The sequence below is a fragment of the Puma concolor genome, chromosome A2 (assembly GCF_028749965.1).
Source record: "Puma concolor isolate L17-30 chromosome A2, mPumCon1.1.hap2, whole genome shotgun sequence".
NCBI classification, from domain to species: Eukaryota; Metazoa; Chordata; class Mammalia; order Carnivora; family Felidae; genus Puma; species Puma concolor.
Genome location: NC_141668.1, coordinates 88,581,326 through 88,601,674, shown reverse-complemented (window position 1 = coordinate 88,601,674; position 20,349 = coordinate 88,581,326). Strand labels below are relative to the sequence as shown.

Genomic DNA, 20,349 nt, shown 5'->3' with positions numbered 1-20,349 from the left:
ATGAATGATAGACTTCTTTATAAATAGAAAAATACACATCTCTTAAAGGGAAAGTCAGTTTTTCTTAATAAAAAACACATGATAGAGACGTAATTAGTTTAAAATGTCCTAAAGAATTAGCCATCTTATGTTTCTTTAAAAAATATATTATTTTATATTTACTTAAAGGAAAGACTGTGAGTCTTATCTTGTGGGAGAGGTTCAAGTCACCATTTTTCCAACTCAGGGACGCTAAGGTGGCCTTTACAATCAAAATATGACAGCACACCACCACCCCCTAGTGGCAGCCTGCGTGAGGTGTAGGATCAATAGGTTGGAAGTTAAATATTGTCAATGTGTATGCAAGCTCTAACAGCAAAGGCCTAAGTATTCAAAACTCTGAAAGTTCAACTTCAACTTGTGTCCCAGCTAACCTACATTAAATTCCATGTGGTACGTACTTATTATACTAACCTTAATTTACATTATTGCAAATAAAAATTCATAAAAATAAAAGCTGGTGTGCATGTTTTGCTCCAACTTCCCAGATCTACTGGCTCGTGAGATCTGCTTATTTGATGGAGCTTGTGGAAGTTATTGCAGTAATCCAGGCAGGCACTGGTTCATTGCAAGTAGCATAAAAAAAAAAAAAGAAAAGAAAAGACCCAGAGCCTGCCTGGAAGGAGTCAGAGTCTAGTGGGGAAGGGCCTGCTACCAAGTAGCTATAATGCGATAAGATAACTGTTCTAATGGGTTGGTATACGCAGTGTTGTGGGAGGACTGGGGAGGAAGCACCTAACCGGGAGTCACTGAAGCCATCGTAAAGAACGGACACCAGGTTCCCTGGCAAACAAACACAGGAAGTGCGTTCTAAGAGAAAATAGAAAGTTATTACTGCAGAAATAGCTTACTCTTTTGTACTTTGTCAAATTTGTTTTTTTTTTTAACAGCTTAACAGAAGAAAAAAACCTCATAATAAAGGAATTTGAGAAGATACCTAAGCCAGGAGTAAGTCTTAGATGGTCTACAGTTTGTTAATACAACTGGATTCAAATATCCCTTTTGATAAATATTAATGTTTATCACAACAACCATACCCTGGGACATTTGAAAGATCCAAAAGTCTTAACTATGGACAATGCTGAAAGGAATAACTTCTGGAATAAACATAGTGATGCCTATTACAGGCTTAGCTATTTGGCATCTAATATAGGCTGTGTTTAGTTGGACAATATCTGCTTTGTTTTTAGAAAAAAAGGGGGGGTGTCTGTGGTTAGCACTTAAAAACATTATTTTTGCATAGTTATTACCCTCAGAGCTTCTTGAACATCTCAAGCTTACTATAAGACATTTTTATAAAGGAGATGTACCACTTATCCATTCCTGCATAACAAACTGCCCCAAAACTTAGTGGCCTAAAACAGCCAACATTTCTTATTTTACACAGAGGTTTCCTGGTCTGAGCTGGTTCAGTTGGGGCTGGGTGGTCCAAGATGGCTTCATTCATCTGTCAGCCAGTTGGCAGGCTAGCTGGTCTAAGATCACATGTCACCAGTCACATAGTAGTGGAAGGGTTTCCGGCCTCAAAAAAAAAAAACAGCCTCAAGTGATGGCAGACCCCCAAAGCAGAAGACCTTTCAAGCCTCTGCTTTTGTAATCCGCCATTGGTCAAAGCAAGTCACATGGCTAAGTCTAGAATCAAGGGATAGAGAAACCGGCTCTACTTTTTTTTTTCATAATGTTTATTTATTTTTGAGAGAAAGACAGTAAGAGCCAGAGAGAGAGAGAGAAAGGAAGAATCCTAAACAGGCTCCGGGCCCTGAGCTGTCAGCACACAGCCTGAGCAGGGCTCCAACTCACTAACCATGAGATCATGACCTGAGCTGAAGTTGGATGCTTATATGACTGAGCCACCCAGGCTCCTCTGAGCTCTACTTTTTAATGATAAGAATGACAAATGTCTATAGGAACAGGAGGAATTGGGAGTCCATTTTTGTGAGATCACATTTTTTGTGATCTATCACACAAAGTAAAGAGAAATGTCACTACATTCTGCACTGTTAACCCCTTCTGAATGGTTATATTTCAGAAGCATGTTGTTGGTGTTTTCATTCCAAGGCAAAAAAACCTGGTTGTCATAGAGTAAAATACTACTTTTTTATACATGTGTATATGTATGAGTATAGATATGTACATATACATATATAGCATATAAAATACACATTATTATATAAGTGCCTACCTACCATTTACCACACAGATTTTATGGGAAAAAGAATTTTGGATTTTAGTTCCAGACCATAGGATCACCAATTTTACCCTCTCTCATCAGCATTGGAGGGTGGAGATATGTAGAAAACCCAGAGCAGGCTAAATGGATCCATTCGCTCAGTCATTAATAATGTGTAGATTTTCTGAGTACAAGGCTTCTCTCCCATAAGTCAAACACTCCCCAAATAATCAGGCAAGGGAACAAAGATGTGTTGAGTCTGGAGTGGAGGGCCTTTGGGGAGAATATGAATGGGTTAGAAAGAGGGGGATTAAGGAGCACAAAGGGTTGGGTTTTCCAAATATGAACTCCTCAGTCTTTAATTCTCATGTGGGATTCAGGTGAACCAGAAGCCCAATAGTCAAAGATGGTTTGCATCTGATGTCAAATCACAAAGCTACTAGAAAATGGGCTGGAAATTTTCACTCATGCTTTTTTGGTATGAAATAAAAATTAACTCAGAAAAAGGACACATTGAAAATATAGGACAGAGGGGCACCGGACTAACTCAGTTGGAAGAGTATGTGACTCTTTTTATCTGGGGGTTGTGAGTTTGAGTCCCATGTTGAGTGTAGAGATTAAAATAAAATCTTAAAAAAAATAAATAAAATAAAATACAGGATAGAAAGGAGCCACTAGTAAAAAAAAAAAAAAGAGTTTGAATCTAATGTAAAGTGTTTAATACATGAAGTACAACTGTCATGCCTTGATTGAAGATGTCAGAAGTCATTTTTGTATCTAACTTTGGAAGAAGTCATTTGTGAAACTCAAAACAAATATAATCAAAATGGTGAGTAAAATTATTTTTAATTTGATTTTTAGGTAGACAGATACTTGCTCAGGCTCTATATAACCTGATAATTTTCCTGACTTTTAAGGAAATGGAGAAGAAGATGAGAATATTGAGAGAAAGCACTGAAGAATTACGTAAGGAAACAATGCAGAAGAAATTAGAAATTAAAAATTTACGGGAAGATTTGGCATCTAAGCAAAAGCAATTACTGAAGGAGCAGAAGGAACTAGAAGAACTGTTGGAATATCAGGTCAACCTAAAGGTGTGTTACTTACATAAATATTTAAACATTGTTCCTCTGTGGACATAAAAATGCATGGTTATCAAGATTAACTACACAGGTTTGACAAAGAGGGGTAGCATCACACAAACTGAAATATTCAGCATTTTGACTGATCTAATCAAACTAAACCTGGGCCCTGGGAATTCACAAAAAATTTTAAGAGTGTTTGACAGCATCTCTCCAACTTGGAGCCCTGGCCCAGGGAAAAGACCTCACTAAGAATTTTTTTCTACATTAGAATTGGATGTCACAAACACAGTGACTTCTTTGAAGAGCAACCAAATGTCCTAACCTCTTGCATATATTTGTATAACTTTACCCTTATCTGTGTGATTTCACTTTACTTTCTCCTCCCCATGAAAGTGACTAAGACTTTGTTTATGCATTTATGTTTTAGGAAATAATTAAAATTCATTTTATTTTGAAAAATACATAACTCTCAAAACAATTTAAATAACCTAGAATTATTTTACCTTTTTAACAGTTTATTTATTTTTGAGAGAGAGAGAGCATGCGTGAGTGGGGGAGGGGCAGAAAGAGAGGGAAGAAGAGAGAATCCCAAGAATCCCACTGTCAGTGCAAAGCCCAATGTGGGGCTTGATCCCATGAATGGTGAGATCATGACCTGAGTCAAAATCAAGAGTGAGACACTTAACCTACCGAGACACCCAGACACCCCTAGAGTTGGTTTAGAAACAACATCTGAGACTCATTGGCTTAAATGACAATTACGATTCACTTTGACCACTTTTTCCTTGAGGGTCTTAGAGCAGTCAAACACGACGTGCCCAGCTGCTACCTGGAACATAGTACCTCAGCAGAGACAGATTTACAAGGAGCCTAACAAAGCTAAAGCTTCAGGCCCCTCACTTGCATGAACCTCTTCCAAGGCCCTGTACCTATTTAGCATTTATAATTCTTTACTCTTTATCTTAGAGAGGCCCCCTGACAAATCTTAAGAGTCTTAGCCTTACAAAATTTGGACCTGCCCCTGGACTGAGCGAGATCCCCGGGATAAATTCACTTCACTGCCATGATGTGTTCAACCTCCATGCATGTATTACCCCAGGCACCAAAGTCCAGTGTGATCCTTGGGCAGGAAGGGCTGTTTCATAATGCCTGCCCTGTACATAAGTGGCTTGAGGCTAAAATTGAACCTTCTGTGAATCCACAGGGCATAGTGAAAAGTGGTACTAGCCAAAATTAGCTTTTCATCTCGGCCTTACCACTTCCTAGCTGCGTGACTTTGGGGAAATTATTTAAGCTTTCTTAGCACAAGTCTTAGGGTTCCCTAGAAGCAGAGTTTCTAGTATTCAGACAAATACTCATTGAGGGAGGTCTCTAAGGGGAATCTGATAGGAATGTCAGGAAAGTTGGGGAAGAAACTAGGCCAAAATGTGTTTTCAGGAAAATACTGGTCTCAACCTGATCCTGTGGGAATCTCTAGACTGTGAATTCCACCCAGAGGCAGGGGGGATGGGCCGTGGTATCACCACATCAATTAGTCATTGGTCACAGAGAGCTGCCCCCTTCCCTGCATTCCCTATCCCTTGAGAAGACAGGTCTGCTGAGCCAGTGGCGATCCTATGGAGAGGAAAACAGGCATGAGCCAACCCCCGCAAACCCAGAAAGATGGGTGGACATCCATAAAGGGAACAGACAGTATTCGTTACACTCAGCTACCTCCTCTTTAAACTGGTTACAAACCATGTCTTGTAAGGTCACTGTGAGTATTAAATGAAATAATTAAAGCACCCTAGACAGTAGAGGGAAGATAAGAATTCTACACATTGTACTTCTTTTCTATTTAACTCTGGTCTAAAATTACATAATGTAACATTCCTTTTCTTTACTAGGATGAAGTGGTCCACCATCAAGCTGTTCCTGTACAAATTGGAAAAGAGATAGAAAAAACAACACGCAAAAAAGTGTATGACTTAATATTATTTTTTAAGCCCTCCCAGCCCTAAGTTAGTGTATGCTCACTAAAACGAGAATATTAGCCATTGAACACATCAAATTACTATTACAACCTTTGAAATATCTGTATTTAGCCTTGCCTCAGTTGTGTGTATCAAGCTCATTAAAAGAAAGTAAGGCAGCATATTACTAACATTCATAACATTTATTTATGTCTCTTTCCAATTTATAAATTGCATCTGTATGGAGTGTCCCTACAGATGTTAACAGAGCTGTGCAAAAGATAAATTATTGGAATTTTAATGTGTAGAATTTTATGGTGTGTCAGCCAGCCAGAAGCCTAAAGCCCAGATGACAGTAACTCTACTTTATCATCTAATCACCTGGGGAACACCCCCAAACATTCAGACAATTTTGGAGGCAGAAATCATGGAGGAAGTTCTTAAGGTTTAGAGGAGCTCAAAAAAATAAAGATAAATGAAGAAACAAAAATTCTGGAGAAACCATTTGATTGCTCTGGTAAGGAGAAAGAAAAAAGCAGGCATTAGTAACAGTTCTAAAAGCCACCTTGTCACAACCACCAAAATTGAGAGATTCAGGTCAGTTCAAGAAGGCTGGTCAGGGAGAGGGTAGATACCAGAAGGTGGTGCAGTGGGGAGCCAAGGAGGAAGTGAGGAGGCTGGACAAATCACTGCCCTCACTGGCACTCAGTGGAGACACCCCTAAGTCCCGCTCATCTGTGATCTTCATCCCACTTCTGAGTTCACCACTAGCTCTTCTATCGCCTCTTCAGGTAGTAAAAATAGGCAGAGACAGCATGAGCTCGAGATAAGGCAAACGTGTGTGTGTGTGTGTGTGTGTGTGTGTGTGTATACACACATATGCATGTATGTATGTAACTGTATCTGTATGTATGTACCGCCCACAGAGAAATGGAAAAGAAAAAAATTGTCTTAGAATATGAACTTGAAGAGCTAAATGACTTCCTAAAGAAAGTTGAAACCAAAATTAATTCCATAATGGAAGAGAAGGAGGATGTAATAAAGGAAGTTGAAGGCAAACGAGCCTTACTTGAAATAAAAGAACGAGAATATAACCAATTGGTCAAGCTGTCGGAATTGACCAGAGAGAATGAAGCAACTTCACTGACTGAAAGGTTATATTTATGTGTGTCTGTCATCTAAACTTGTCTTCAGTTTCTACTTAAGGATTCAAAACATAATCTCAAACACATTTATGTTGATTCAATAAACAGTTTATAGAATTTTGAATAGATTTTTACCTTTATTAAAAAATAAAGTATTTCCCAGTATTTTTCCCCATTGTTTACTCATCATTTTCCTCAATTTCTTGTGACCAAATCTCAAGGACACAATGTTTATATTATTGTAAGTTTTTGAAATGTGCCTCTGAAAAGTATATCACTGCAGTATGCTATAGTTGTGGGATCTTTCCTACATATGAATGGTATTCCTCAGGTAATCATGACTTTTTCCTAATGGGAATAATTTTGTGGTCCACGCAATTCCTTGGGAAGGTGTTAATTCCTATTTGTAAATAAAATTTTAGGGAAACTGGGAACCTCTGTCTCTGCTGAGCTGCTATTTTTAAAAATATTTTTATGTTTATTTATTTTTGAGAGAGAGTGAGTGGGGCAGGGGCAGAGAGAGAGGGAGACAGAATCCGAAGCAGGCTCCAGTCTCTGAGCTGTCAGCACAGAGCCCGAAGCTGTCGGGGCTCGAACTCCCGAACCATGAGATCATGACCTGAGTTGAAGTCAGACGCTTAGTGGGGTGCCACCCGGGTTCCCTCCATTTGGGTTTTTTTTAATTAGCCTGGGACTCTAAATGATACCAACTTACAAATAAAGTTGCTTTTAGCATGATTTAACGTTGGATTCTCATACGAGGATAGTTCTGTATGAATATGCTGAGTATGCTGTCTTGAGAAGCATGAAGGGCAGTTGATGACAAATCACTTTCATTTTCTCTCTTTTCCTGGAACAGAGGAATCTTGGATCTCAATTTACGAAACTGTCTCATTGACAAGCAGAACTACCATGATGAACTTTCTCGTAAGCAAAGAGAAAAAGAACGAGATTTTCGAAATTTAAGAAAGATGGAGCTACTGTTGAAAGTGTCCTGCGATGCACTCACTCAAACTCAAGCACTGCATCAAAGGCTTCTATTAGAGGTGGGTGCTGTGCACCACTTTTTGATTTTTCAAGATCCGTGCCATCTTTTTGAAGTAAAGATATCTTAAAAAGTTGTTTTTGCTACCAATAAAAAAATGGAAAACAGAGAATGCTAATTTTAAAACTGCATCAAACCTATCATAGAGGCTCTGTCTTAACGTTTTTCGATCTCTTTTTGCTAACCCAAGGTTAGAGACGTGTCTTATTTGAATCAGGCATCAGCTTGGCCAGGGGAAGCAGTGAGGCCATCCAGGTCTGGAAGAGCTCAAGGCTTCACTACAGAGTAGGACCAAGTGGACCACTGTCTATACCAGTTGAAAGAGTCAGATCCAGCGTGGTGTCACTGCAGACTGCAATAGTCAGGGACTAGATCAAAGTTTGTCAGTCAGCCTGCACCTCCAACTAGCCAGGGTCCAACAGAACCCAGTGGCAGGCTACCTGGGTACTTCTGAGCAGTACCAATGATGTACTCCAGTCAGAGGATGCTCAGGATAGCTGGTATCTTCTCACTATCTCTGTGCTCCCAAGTGAGGGTGTTTGGTCTTGTTGCCTCTGCACTCTCCTCCATCAGCAGCCTCTACTAATTGAACAAGCACTTCTGAAAGGCAGTAGGTCCTTGAGCAGGATGCATCCTTTGGTGGAAAAGAGAGCAGTCTCTGAGGTGAAGCAGCCGGGTGTATAAAAACCATACCCATTCTTTTCAGTATTTTCATGCTCTGTGACCATAAGGAGGTTCATGACCTCAGAAATTTAAACAGGAGTTTCCAACTCTGCTAGACACTACTGATCCTAAGCTATACCTAATTCTCCTCTCCTTCTGGGCATGTGGGAAGTGTATACTTCCCTGCAGTTGCACAGAGTCACATGACTAGTTCTGGCCAATAGATTGTGGATGGAAGGGACACATGTCACTTCCAGCCCGGAATATCTGATTGCCCGTGTGAGACCCTCTAGCTTTTTTCCTCTCCTACAGCAGTTGTGGAAGTACATGATGATACATAAGTGCTGTAAAATGGAAGCAGTCCAAAGGCTCAGCCAATAGTGGTCTTGGACTCAGGTGCCTGGGTGGCTCAGTCAGTTAAGCGTCCGACTTCAGCTCAGGTCATGATCTTGCAGTTCGTGGGTTTGAGCCCCACATTGGGCTCTGTGCTGGCAGCTCGGAGCCTGGAGCCTCCTTTGGGTTCTGTGACTCTCTCTCTCTCTCTCTCTCTCTCTCTCTCCGCCCCTTCCCTGCTCATGCTCTGTCTCTCTCTCTCTCTCTCAAAAATAAACATTAAAATTTTTTTTTTAAAAATTGTGGTCTTGAACAATCATCTTGACTGTCCATAGGCTTTGTCAGAGCAAAAAATAAGACTTCATGGTTTGGAGCCATGATAGTTGGGGGTTGTTTATTTCTGTAGCATAACCTAACTTATTCTGACTGAAACGCTAATCTTTAGCAAGGTGTGGACAAAACTGGTTAGGGTTAGGAGGAGTGTTACAAATGGCATTCACGAACCTTTTTTTTTTTTCCCTATCTCAGTGGGGCAAAATATGCTTTTTACACTTTTGCAAAACAAAGAGAACAGTTATTTATGTTTCTCATATACTTTTTTTTAAATTGTTTAATTTTTTTATTGTTTCTCATATACTTCTAATATTTTTATTACAGTTCTAGCAAGTAGATTAATTCTTTTTATCACTGTGAAATCTCTTTAGAAATGCTTTTTGCCTTTGATATTAGGACGTTATAAGTTATAATAGCTTTTTTTGGTTAGATTTTGCCTGTTATTTCCTTTTCCATCCATTTACTCTTACTCTTTCTGTGTCCTTACTTAGATGTCCTTTATATGCAGCACATACTTTTTAATATCTGGTCTGAAAACTTTTACCTTTTAGTTCTTGTATTCAGTCCAAAAACATTTCATGTAAGTATGGATCTACTTGGGCTTTTGCCCACCATATTACTATTGCTTTCTCTTTGTCCCATTTCTTTTATGTTCCATTTTCCCTCCTATATATCTTTCTTTTGGATGAATCAAAAAAAAAAAATGAGCTGTTCTACTTCTACTTTCAATTGTCCTATTTCCCCCATTTTAGATATGCTTTAGTTAGTTCTGCATTCTCTTCCCATCCATTAGCCTAAAGGTTACAACATTCATCCTTGATTTTAATTAGAGTCCATATAAAGTAATAATTTGCTACTTTCCAGACAGTGCTAGGTAGAACCTTTGAAGACTTTAACTCTGTTTGCCTTTGCAACTCTTACACCTTCAAACATATTTTTTTAATCCAACTTTTCAAGTTATTCTTGTTAGGAGCATTGGTCTACTACAAGCTATTCCATCTTAGGCCAGGTCCTAGCACATTATGATGGTTAAGTTGGAACTTCGGGCAAACACAGACCCTGTGCTATCTCCTTATATTTAAGAGTAAGGCACAATAAAGCTAGTTGGGAGCTATTTCTGATGATAAGGCTTGCCACTACAGGTTAATCTGGCTGGACACAAATATATATAAGGAATGGCCTTGACCAAAGGGGAGATTGCAATAGAATGCTCACACATTGTTCATATTTTAATAAATAAAAGCTTTTTACAGTAGGACACCTCTAGCTATTAAATTCACAAAATAGCACCCACTGAATATAAAATGAACAGAAATGAAAACGTATTTTAAAATCCTCTTGGGGCGCCTGGGTGGCTCAGTAGGTTAAGTGTCCGACTTCGGCTCGGTACACAATCTCATGGTCCCTGAGTTCGAGCCCCACGTTGGGCTCTGTGCTGACAGCTCAGAGCCTGGAGCATGCTTTGGATTCTGTGTCTTCCTCTCTCTCTGCCCCTCTGTTGCTCTCACTTGGTCTCTCTCTTTCTCTCTTAAAAATATATAAACATTAAAAAATAAAATAAAATCTTCTTCCTTCATTGGTTTTGAGAAAAATCTGGTTTTGCCCTAGCGCAGTTTGTTTCCATGAGAGACTATGTTCCTCTTTGACCTCATGGTTTATAATTAGCCTGGCCACAGTCCTACGCTGGCTGGCAGCACTTGAAAATAGTCACTCCCAGACTGAGTGAACATTTTAGCCTTGCACACAGTCCAAAAAGGAAGGAGATAAAAGGTAAGTATGAAGAGTTCCCGCTACTCTTCAGACTTCATTTTCCCCCTAGAGAGAGTTGTTTGATTCTCCTATTGCTTTTGACTGTAGAGGTTCCAGAAATTCAAGTCACAAACCTGGTGAAAGTTTGAAATATTTTAGGAAAATATCAAATCTTTAAAGAAACTGAGGTTCTTTTGATATCAAATAATTGGGATGTTTACTGCAACAGAATCATGTCTAACTTCTTAACTTTTATGAAGGTTACTGATGTTTGTTCATGCACTGAAAATGTCTGGAAGAACAGACACTAAACTATTAACCATGACTTGTGGGGAGTAGTATTTGAAGGAAAAGTAGGGAGCAGGTGTTTAATTTCTTACTTTAAACACTTTGTTTTGTTTGGTTACAATGAACACATTTTTTTTCTAAGTGTGAAATGCTACTCTATAAAAACCCAAACATAGAACTAAAATAAATAAGCTTACAAAACCTGCTGATATATGCAATCTGAGGCTCAAATGTAGTGGTAAATATCTCGTCACCCCAGTATTAGTACATAACTAGAATATAGCTAGAATCAATTTGGCTGCCAGAAGTAACAGAAACTCAATTATAGTGACTTAACTAAATAAGGGATTGTTTTATTCACATAATAAAAAGTCCAGAGGTAGGCCCAAGATCCTCTTAGCTCTTTTTTCTGTCACCCTTAATGTGTATATTTTGTTTTGAAGGTCACAAGACAGCCATTCCACCTTTAGGCATAAGATCAAACGAACATGGGGAAGGGCAGAGAATAAAAGGCATATGGCAGCTTGCTTGGTTGAGGTGGTGTTTTTTAGCAGGAAAACAATCACTGTCCCAGGGGTCCCATCCAGCAGACTTCCATTTACATTTCACTGGCATATCCTGGTCACCCACAGCTACAAAAGAGTCTAAGGAATCCAGGATACATTGCAGCTATGAACAAAACTGGGGTTTTATTAGTAAGGTCAAAGAAGAGGGTGGATATTGGCTAAGCTACCAATGGCCCACTTTGATACTTCTCCCACAAACCAAGCATCCTTAATTCCTGTCTCAAACTTGAGGGTTAGGTTTATGGAGACTTAAGAAAAGTATCAGAGAAGCAGCTAGCCAGAATCCAAAAATAAATACAATTCATTGCAGTATTGTTTGTAATTCAAAACACTCAGACATTTGTAACCTAAATGTCTGAGACCTGAAACCAGGAAAGTTCATTAGGGGCTTTAATTGACAAGAGAAGCTAGTGAGTGTGCCCTCATCATATCTTCTGAAAAGACCTTGTAAGGTTTCTTCATCCCAGCTAGCATTCATACACAGATTTGTCTACACTTGGGAGCCAAGCATTTGGAGTAGCCTGCTTCTGGGCACCTGTGGCAGAGAAGTACACAAGAACTGGGACACTTGCTGGCCTTCCTCCGAAAGAAAGAACTTTACTTTCCAGAAGGAGAAATCAGACTCTTGCCATCTGACTTCTTAACTCGTTCATAAAATCTTCCCTGATTATTCAAGTCTACTTTGAGCTGTCCCTTTCCTGACCTGATATAGCATTTACCTGCTCCTCAAAATCACAAATTCTGTGTATTGTTATATGGATTTCACAAGACCATGTCTCGTCTTTCTAACCCAGGGTGTGCTCCTCAGTAGCTAGCTCTCCATGGTAGGATGGAAGCAGGACATCTTGGGCATTGGGGGGTACAGAAGGTGCTACTGAAGATACACAAGTTCATGGATTTGGGGACATCCAAAGACTTAGTTATTTTAAGAGAGCAACACAAATCTCAGAAAGACACTGTTAAATCACTAAACAGCACGATCTTTCCCTCTTGGTACAGATTTTAGCCAATATTCCACCTTAGTGCCTAGAAGTGTGAGCTGTCACATAGGAAATAAACTATCAAGTTGGAGTCATGTGCTTTTGGTATAAAAGTCTGACTCTAAACCTGCTCTAACTCAAGTATGCTGTCAGCACCCGAAGATAACCCTTCCTGTCTTTGGAGGGTGTTTCCCCAGAAGCTGTTGTGTGTCCCCCCTCCTCCTCTCTGCTTTCTTCTCCATCATAAAGAATCTGACAATTTCATTCCTAAAAGACAGCAAAAACTGATAGAATGAAATGTTACTTTCTCCTGAAATTCTTTAGCAGAAGACAAAAGCACAAGCCAATATAATAGAAATGTAATGGTGGAATTTCAGGTATCAACAAAAAAATGTAAGAGGCTTTTCTTTTGGGTAAGAACTTTTTTCCAGCTACTCATCAAATTACTACATATTGAGTAGCCAAGTATTCTTACTAGATTAATAAATGGTTCCTATTTTCTTTTAAGTTAATTTATTTAGAGAGACAGTGCATGTGCACGAGCAGGGGAGGAACAGAAAGAGAGGGAGAGAGAAAATCCCAAGCAGGCTCCACACTGTCAGCACAGAGCCTAATGTGGGGCTCGATCCCACAAACCACAAGATTGGGACCTGAGCTAAAATCAAAAGTCGTACACTTAACCGACTGAGACACCCAGGTGTCCCTAAATGGCTCCAATTTTTTTAATCTATAAGATTTCATAAACACATTTATATTTTATAAGTATGATAAATATCATTTGAACATGCCTGTTTCCAAAGTGCTGAGTTGTGAGTTAGTGAAGCAGTAAAATACAATGTTAGATTCATGGACTCTGAGCCTATCCTCCTGGGTTTGCACCTGTATCACTGAGGCAAGTTGCTTAAATGTCTTTGTTCCTCCTTCTCTTCATCTGTACAATTAGAGAGAATAATATTATCTACCTCATAGGGTTTATTGTGAGGATTAAATATGACCATACACATAAGCACTTAGAACCTCTCCTGACACATTGTCAATGCTCTATAATTGTTAGCAGCTATTATTAGCAAGATTTATTTCCAAATGAAGGTGAAATATTTGCAATTTGTGAATTATAGATTTTTGGCAGGTTTTCATATTTTAGTTTACCATGACTTCATAAAGAATATTCAGCATAATAATTTGCCCACCATTTGCAAAAGGTACACAGTGGAGTTGACTACATGACATTGAAGATTTCTTTCTTGTGTAAATAGTGGTTTTAAATTTTTATTTCCAGATTGAAGCTATCCCTAAAGATGATTCTACATTATCTGAGAGAAGGAGAGAACTCCACAAGGAAGTTGAAGTGGCTAAGAGGAATTTGGCTCAACAGGTCAATATCGACTCTTATCTAAGCTTCTATCTAAGGGTGATTAATATGAAGTTGTGGTATTTTTAACTGTGCTCCACAAAACTTCATCAATAGGAGAGTCATCAAATATAGTATGATCCTATTTAATGTGGGTCTGTTTCTTCATCTCAGGGTCTACTTGAACCCCACGTTAAATAGGAGAAAAAGGATGTATTTGAACAAACAAAATTATACAAATTCATGAGATTTTAAAATAAAAGGGCTACTGATTATATAATTGGATTAAAAATAAGCAATAAATGTTTTATTTCACCAATGTCTAATTTAAAATTTTCAAATTTTGTTTATTCAAGCCACTGTTAAAGTATTTTAAAACATGATTTTATGTCTCTTCTTTTTCTTCAAGTTACTTGAAAACAAAGTCTGATTAAGAAAAACTTCTATCACATTAAAATGCTAATACTTGCACATTCTTTCCTAAGATAAAATACTTGGAGCTAAAGCAGTCAAGTTACTTTGTTTTATGTTCTAGCAAACTAACTTCTACATAGGAAATTAAAAAAATGTTAAGATACTGGCCCTAGTGTGTTTCTTCAAACAAATAAGTTATAATATATGGTGTTTTTCAAAAGAAAATCCTATCAGAAGCTGAGTCCAAGTTAGTGGAACAGCAACTTGCAGAAGAAAACAAGCTTTTAAAGGAGCAGGAAAACATGCGAGAACTTGCCTTCAACCTTGTCCGTATGACTCAAATCAAAATTGATGAGAAGGAGCAAAAATCCAAGGATTTCCTGAAAGCTCAGGTAATTGCATTTTTGTAACCATCCATTAATTACTATACAAATTCAGGATAACCTCAATTTCACATACTGTTCATTAGAAAGCTGTAATTGTCTCCTTGAGTTTGACTATAGAGTTTCCCCAAACAAGACTCAATCACGTACTGAAAAATAGTTTCAGGATTTAATAAGCAGTAGTCAGCAATCTAGAGGAAAAATGAACTGCGTCAGTGGCAATGAGCAGAGGATTCGAGCACATGACGATTTCAGTAAGAAAAAGGTGGGTGCCTCCGGGGGACAGGGCTGACATAGTGGGCAGATCTCTGTGATTCCCCACCATCTCACATGGTGAGATGTGTCCAAGATCAAGTCAACAGCGGTAGCATTAAACTGCTCCCCACCCCCCCACCCGTGCCTCCCAGGTTCACCAAGTCAGCGTTGTTTAAACCAATGCGAGGACTCCCTTAGTTACTACTCCACCCCATGACTTTCCTGGGCTCCCAACAAACTAGCAGAGCTGACCCAGTGCAACATCGCCAACAAAAGAGCAATGAAACCAATGACAAAAACAACTCTCCTGTGATGCTAGCTAACACTCTAACATGACAATCACTGTATTCCACAAAGGGATTATGTTCAGAGGTTCCCTGTTAAAAACGAATATGATATGACACATTACAAAAAGAGAATACCTGAATTTACCATGTGACCCAGATGTTGGCTGTTTCTGAGGGCAACCTTCATTCTGAGCAAGCATTGACACGGGGTGGCAATCTCCTCGGAAAAGCGCCTGAAAATCATGGCTTCTGTTTCTCACAAAATACCACAGGGGGTTCCATTTCTAACATGTGTCAAAACTGACTACAAATCATCTTCCTTCAACTATCTTCCACAAACTCTTCACTTACCAGCCTGGCTGTGACGTCCATACTCACTCCTGCACTCTCTTAAAAGTTTCCCAGGGGCGCCTGGGTGGCGCAGTCGGTTAAGCGTCCGACTTCAGCCAGGTCACGATCTCGCGGTCCGTGAGTTCGAGCCCTGCGTCAGGCTCTGGGCTGATGGCTCGGAGCCTGGAGCCTGTTTCCGATTCTGTGTCTCCCTCTTTCTCTGCCCCTCCCCCGTTCATGCTCTGTCTCTCTCTGTCCCAAAAATAAATAAAAAACGTTGAAAAAAAAATTAAAAAAAAAAAAAAAGTTTCCCAAACTTTTCCTCAAAGACAACTCCTATAGGCTTTTTTCTTTCTCTCTTCTCTCCTTCTTTCTTGTCCTTAATTAATTCAGTTCAGCTGGCCAGGCAATTTTCAGATCTCTTCCTTACAGTTCCCCTACCCCTACCCCAAACTGCACAACCCAGCTGGCTAAGATAGAATTCTCCTTAATGGACAGGAATGAGATCAGGTGCAGCTGGGAGTATTCATGTTAGTGGTGCTGAGCTTTTTTTTTCTTAATTTCACACACAATTTTCATATTTCAGCAAAAATATACCAATATTGTTAAGGAGATCAAAGCAAAGGATCTTGAAATCAGGATACACAAGAAGAAAAAACGTGAAATTCATCGGAGGTAAAAGAATTACATGACGATTTATCTTGTTAGGCAGGCAAAAAATGAATTTTATTTCATGAGTTTCAAAAACACTTGTGTTTCCACAGACTCAGAGAGTTTGCTAAACTGTATGACACTGTTCGAAATGAGAGAAACAAATTTGTTAACTTACTTCACAAAGCTCACCAGAAAGTAAATGAAATAAAAGAAAGGCATAAAATGTCATTAAATGAACTGGAAATTTTAAGAAATAGTGCAGTTACTCAAGAAAGGTAAGTGTAATAATAACTATTGTCTTTTCAAAAGTTTCTCTTCTGATTCATTGAACTCTAAAATACCCTGTGGATAATAAAGTAGATAATAAAGTAGAATAAAGTAAAAAGTAGAAGATAATAGTCTTACAAAGCTGTAAGAGCCCTTGCTCAAAGATACTTTACAGATGACAGTCTAAGCATCTGAATGTGATTCGTTATGCTTCTACTGTCTGATAGCCATATTTTTAAGTGAATAAAACACTATGTTTACACTATTTATTTTCATTTACCAAATTAGAAAGAAAAACACAAATTTGATCATTTGCATTCAAATTTGGAAGACAATCAAATGTTCATCAACCAGCATTCCCTGGTTATAGATTTGAAACATCTAATGTGCTTGGAGAAGGCAGTATAGTGGAGTGATTAAGACAGATAGCTTTCTCCATAATTTGGCTTTTGCAGCAACGTGGATGGAACTGGAGAGTGTTATGCTAAGTGAAGTAAGTCATACAGAGAAAGATAGATACCATATGTTTTCACTCTTACATGGATCCTGAGAAACTTAACAGAAGACCGTGGGGGAGGGGAAGGAAAAAAAAAAAAAGGCTAGAGAGGGAGGGAGCCAAACCATAAGAGACTCTTAAAAACTGAGAATAAACTGAGGGTTGATGGGGGGGTGGGTGATGGGTACTGAGGAGGGCACCTGTTGGAATGAGCACTGGGTGTTGTATGGAAACCAATTTGACAATAAATTTCATATTAAAAAATAAAAAAGATAGCTTTCTAGACTCAACAGAGCATTAAATGAATTCCTTTAGTCTTTTGATTTGGCAAAGTGGGGCAGCAGAGGCTTGGGGCACAAAAGAAAAGATGTCCTAATCCAAGGTAGGAGGGAGGAACTATAGAAACTCCTGAAGAGTATCATATAATGAATATCATTATTACTACAGTAATAATAATTATAGTAGTAAACATTATTACTACCAGAGTAGTTCCCCCTTATCCTTGAAGGATACATTCCAAACCCCCAGTGGAGGTCTGAAACTACAGATAGTACTGAACCCTATATATTTTGTGTTTTTTTCCTATATTTACATGCCTTTGATAAAGTTTAACTTATAAATTAGGCACAGTAAGAGATGAATATAATTACTAATAAAATAGAACAATTGTAGCAATATACAGTTGACCCTTGAACAACACAGGTTGGGGGGGGCACCCCCTGCACAGTTGAAAATCTGCATATAACTTAACCACTAAGAGCCTACTGTTGACTGGACACCTTACCAGTAACATTTGATTAACAAATATTATGTATGGAACATGTATTACATACTGTATTCTTACAATAAGGTAAGCTGGAGAAAAGAAAATGTTAAGAAAATCATAAAAAAGGGGCACCTGGGTGGCTCAGTCGTTAAGCGTCTGACTTCGGCTCAAGTCATGATTTGGGGGAGAGGGGGTTTCCAGCCCCCTTCGGGCTCTGTGCTGACAGCTCAGAGCCTGGAGCCTGCTTCGGATTCTGTGTCTCCTTCTCTCTCTGCCCTCCCCCACTCATGCTCTCTTTCTGTCTCTCAAAAAGAAACGTTAAAAAAAATTGTTTTTTAAATCATAAAAAAGAGAAAATACATTTACAGTACTGTGCTGTATTTTTTTTTTTTAAATCACGTATAAGTGGACCCATGCAGTTCAAACCGGTTTTGTTCAAGCGTCGGCTGTACTGTAATAAATTATGTAAATGTGGTCTCTCTCCCTCTGTTATTGTTATTGTACTGTACTCACCCTTCTCGTGAGGACGTGAGGTGACAAAACGCCTGTCTGATGACGTGACGCGAGGCGAATGACGCAGACGTTGCGACGTAGCGTTAGGCCGCTATTGACCTCCTGAAGAGTCAGAAGGAGGATCATTTACTTCCGGACCACGGATGACCGCGGGTAAATGAAGCTGCAGAAAGCCAGACGGTGGATGGGGGGGGACTACGGTACCACTATTGTCGTTTCAATGGACATACTGAAAGCAAGAGCTATGTTACTAGTTTCAGAAGTCTTCATTGTTTTTAAAGTAAAGAAAATTATGATCTCACCCATTTTCCCATTGTTTTTAAAGAAAGTTACAAAATTCCATGCTGAAACTTGCCAACAATGTTACCATCAGAGAAAGCATGCAAAATGACGTGTGCAAAATCGTAGCAAAACTTCAGGCAATGAAGGAGAAGAAGGAAGTCCAGTTAAATAACATCGACAGACTTGCCAATATGATCACAGTGATTGAAGAGGAGATGGTGCAACTTCGCAAGAGATACGAAAAAGCCATTCAGCATCGAAATGAAAGGTAAAAACCAGGAACCTAGTGAGAAAAACGAAACACCCAGAGATCCTACTTAGAAATGTTGCCCCTTTTGGGGGCACCTGGGTGGTTCAGTCGGTTGACTGGCTTGAGCTTGGGTCATGATTTCACGGTTCTGGTTTGTGAGTTCGAGCCCCACACGGGGCTCGCCGCTGTCAGCACTGAGCCCACTACAGACCCTCTGTCCCCTACTCCCTCTACCCTTTCCCCACTTGCGCTCTCTCTCAAAAATAAAAATAAACAAAAAATGCTTAAAAAAAAATATTGCCCCTTTTTCTATCTGGATTTGACAGTGGGTAGTGAGGGGCATGTGACATTCAGGTTTCATTAGCCTTTTGTGGGGGCAGGGTAGGGGGTCAGCTGTGTGTTTTGCCTGAAAATAAGAAACTCTGTTCTTGTAAGCGAGACAGGCAAGACTAGGATTTGAGAAGTTGCCCGCTTAAAGATCAAAGTTCTTTCCCAGGCTACCATTCAGGATACCATCAAGTTATTTCAGTATAATTGACATAAGTAAGTCTTTGGATCTCGTATCCACTTTTGTGACAGGCTTGGTCTTAGTAGGAAATTTATTAAGCCATTTTCCCAGCTCATTTTCTCAGCAAGTAAGACGTTTCAGAACAGCATTATTTCTTCCAGACTACAATTATGTCATTAATCAATTGCTACTGTAACTGTGCTTGTGCTAGAGAAATGTGGTATGTGAGATTGTAGAGCCCTGTAGTAATTACATCTGGTATCAGATCTTCTGTTCATTGTGGCTTGATTGTGGGCTGCTCCATGTGAAGTTATGTGCTAAGTGCTAGACCCTGAAAGTACAAACAGGTGGTATGGCATTGCTCCTGGCTTCTTGTGTCAAGAGAAGTAAGAGGATCCTGAGGAGCCAATGAATGGCAAATGAGACAAAACAAAGAGCTAAGATTAAGCAAATACAACGATGTGTATACATGTTTTAAGGGAGGGGAGAGAGACAGAGATAAAGGCAATTAAAGATGAACTCTGGGATAATGGATATGCAGAGTGTGGGAAGAACTTCAGGGTGTGAAGAACACTACTTTTTCAAACAGCTGGCAGGTGTTTTCTCTGGGAAAAAAGAAAGAAAAAAGAAGTCCTCTTATTTGGCTCCTGGCACAAAACAAAGTAGTTAGGCAGTGTGTTCCCAGGCCCTGATCAGACCTGTAGGGCTGGAATTAGAAAATTCTTACTTTGTTTCTTTCCCACATTCTCCTCACATGGAGGGGTCTTTCCCCTGGCATGATTACAAAGGACAGGACTTTGCCTATTTATGGGGCAATTTGCATCAGAAATATTCAACTTTCAAAGAACCTAATAGGCCTGGCAAGTTACACAGAATTGCTGCAGAAACACATTCGCTGGCCCCCTGCCTGGGTACTTCTGGCCCAGAGCTCAGTTGGCAAGTCTGGCCCAAGAAAAGGGTCTGCAGAAAATCAGATTATGAGATTACTTTGTTCATGCATGGGGAATGACATTGTTTCCCACCCCAGGAAAACCTTTGGGATTTGCAGAGATACCGTGACCAGCCAACTGCACGGTTAGCTCAGAGTCAAGATGCTAAACAGTCCTCCCTTTCCCATCCCCAGGAAAATTAAAAGTGTGGAGTTTAACTAGAAAGCCAACAGTGAATATCTTTTGCCTTCTGGAATTATATAATGTCGATGTGTATTTGGTGCCCACATCCAGGGGGAACCACCATGACTAAGTG

General features: G+C 39.4%; 1 protein-coding gene across 3 annotated transcripts in view; it reads left to right on the top strand.

The window, feature by feature from the left end:
* Positions 1 to 20,349, top strand: part of CCDC146 (coiled-coil domain containing 146) — a 116,712-nt gene that overhangs the window by 84,031 nt on the left and 12,332 nt on the right. For all 3 annotated transcript variants that reach the window (XM_086696867.1, XM_086696866.1, XM_025929759.2), the window contains exons 5-14: positions 930 to 987; positions 3,127 to 3,303; positions 5,181 to 5,254; positions 6,173 to 6,400; positions 7,251 to 7,437; positions 13,628 to 13,723; positions 14,335 to 14,505; positions 15,955 to 16,043; positions 16,133 to 16,297; positions 18,390 to 18,614. In XM_086696867.1, coding sequence (XP_086552993.1) covers positions 930 to 987; positions 3,127 to 3,303; positions 5,181 to 5,254; positions 6,173 to 6,400; positions 7,251 to 7,437; positions 13,628 to 13,723; positions 14,335 to 14,505; positions 15,955 to 16,043; positions 16,133 to 16,297; positions 18,390 to 18,614 — 1,470 coding nt within the window. The remainder of the gene's footprint in view (positions 1 to 929; positions 988 to 3,126; positions 3,304 to 5,180; positions 5,255 to 6,172; positions 6,401 to 7,250; positions 7,438 to 13,627; positions 13,724 to 14,334; positions 14,506 to 15,954; positions 16,044 to 16,132; positions 16,298 to 18,389; positions 18,615 to 20,349) is intronic.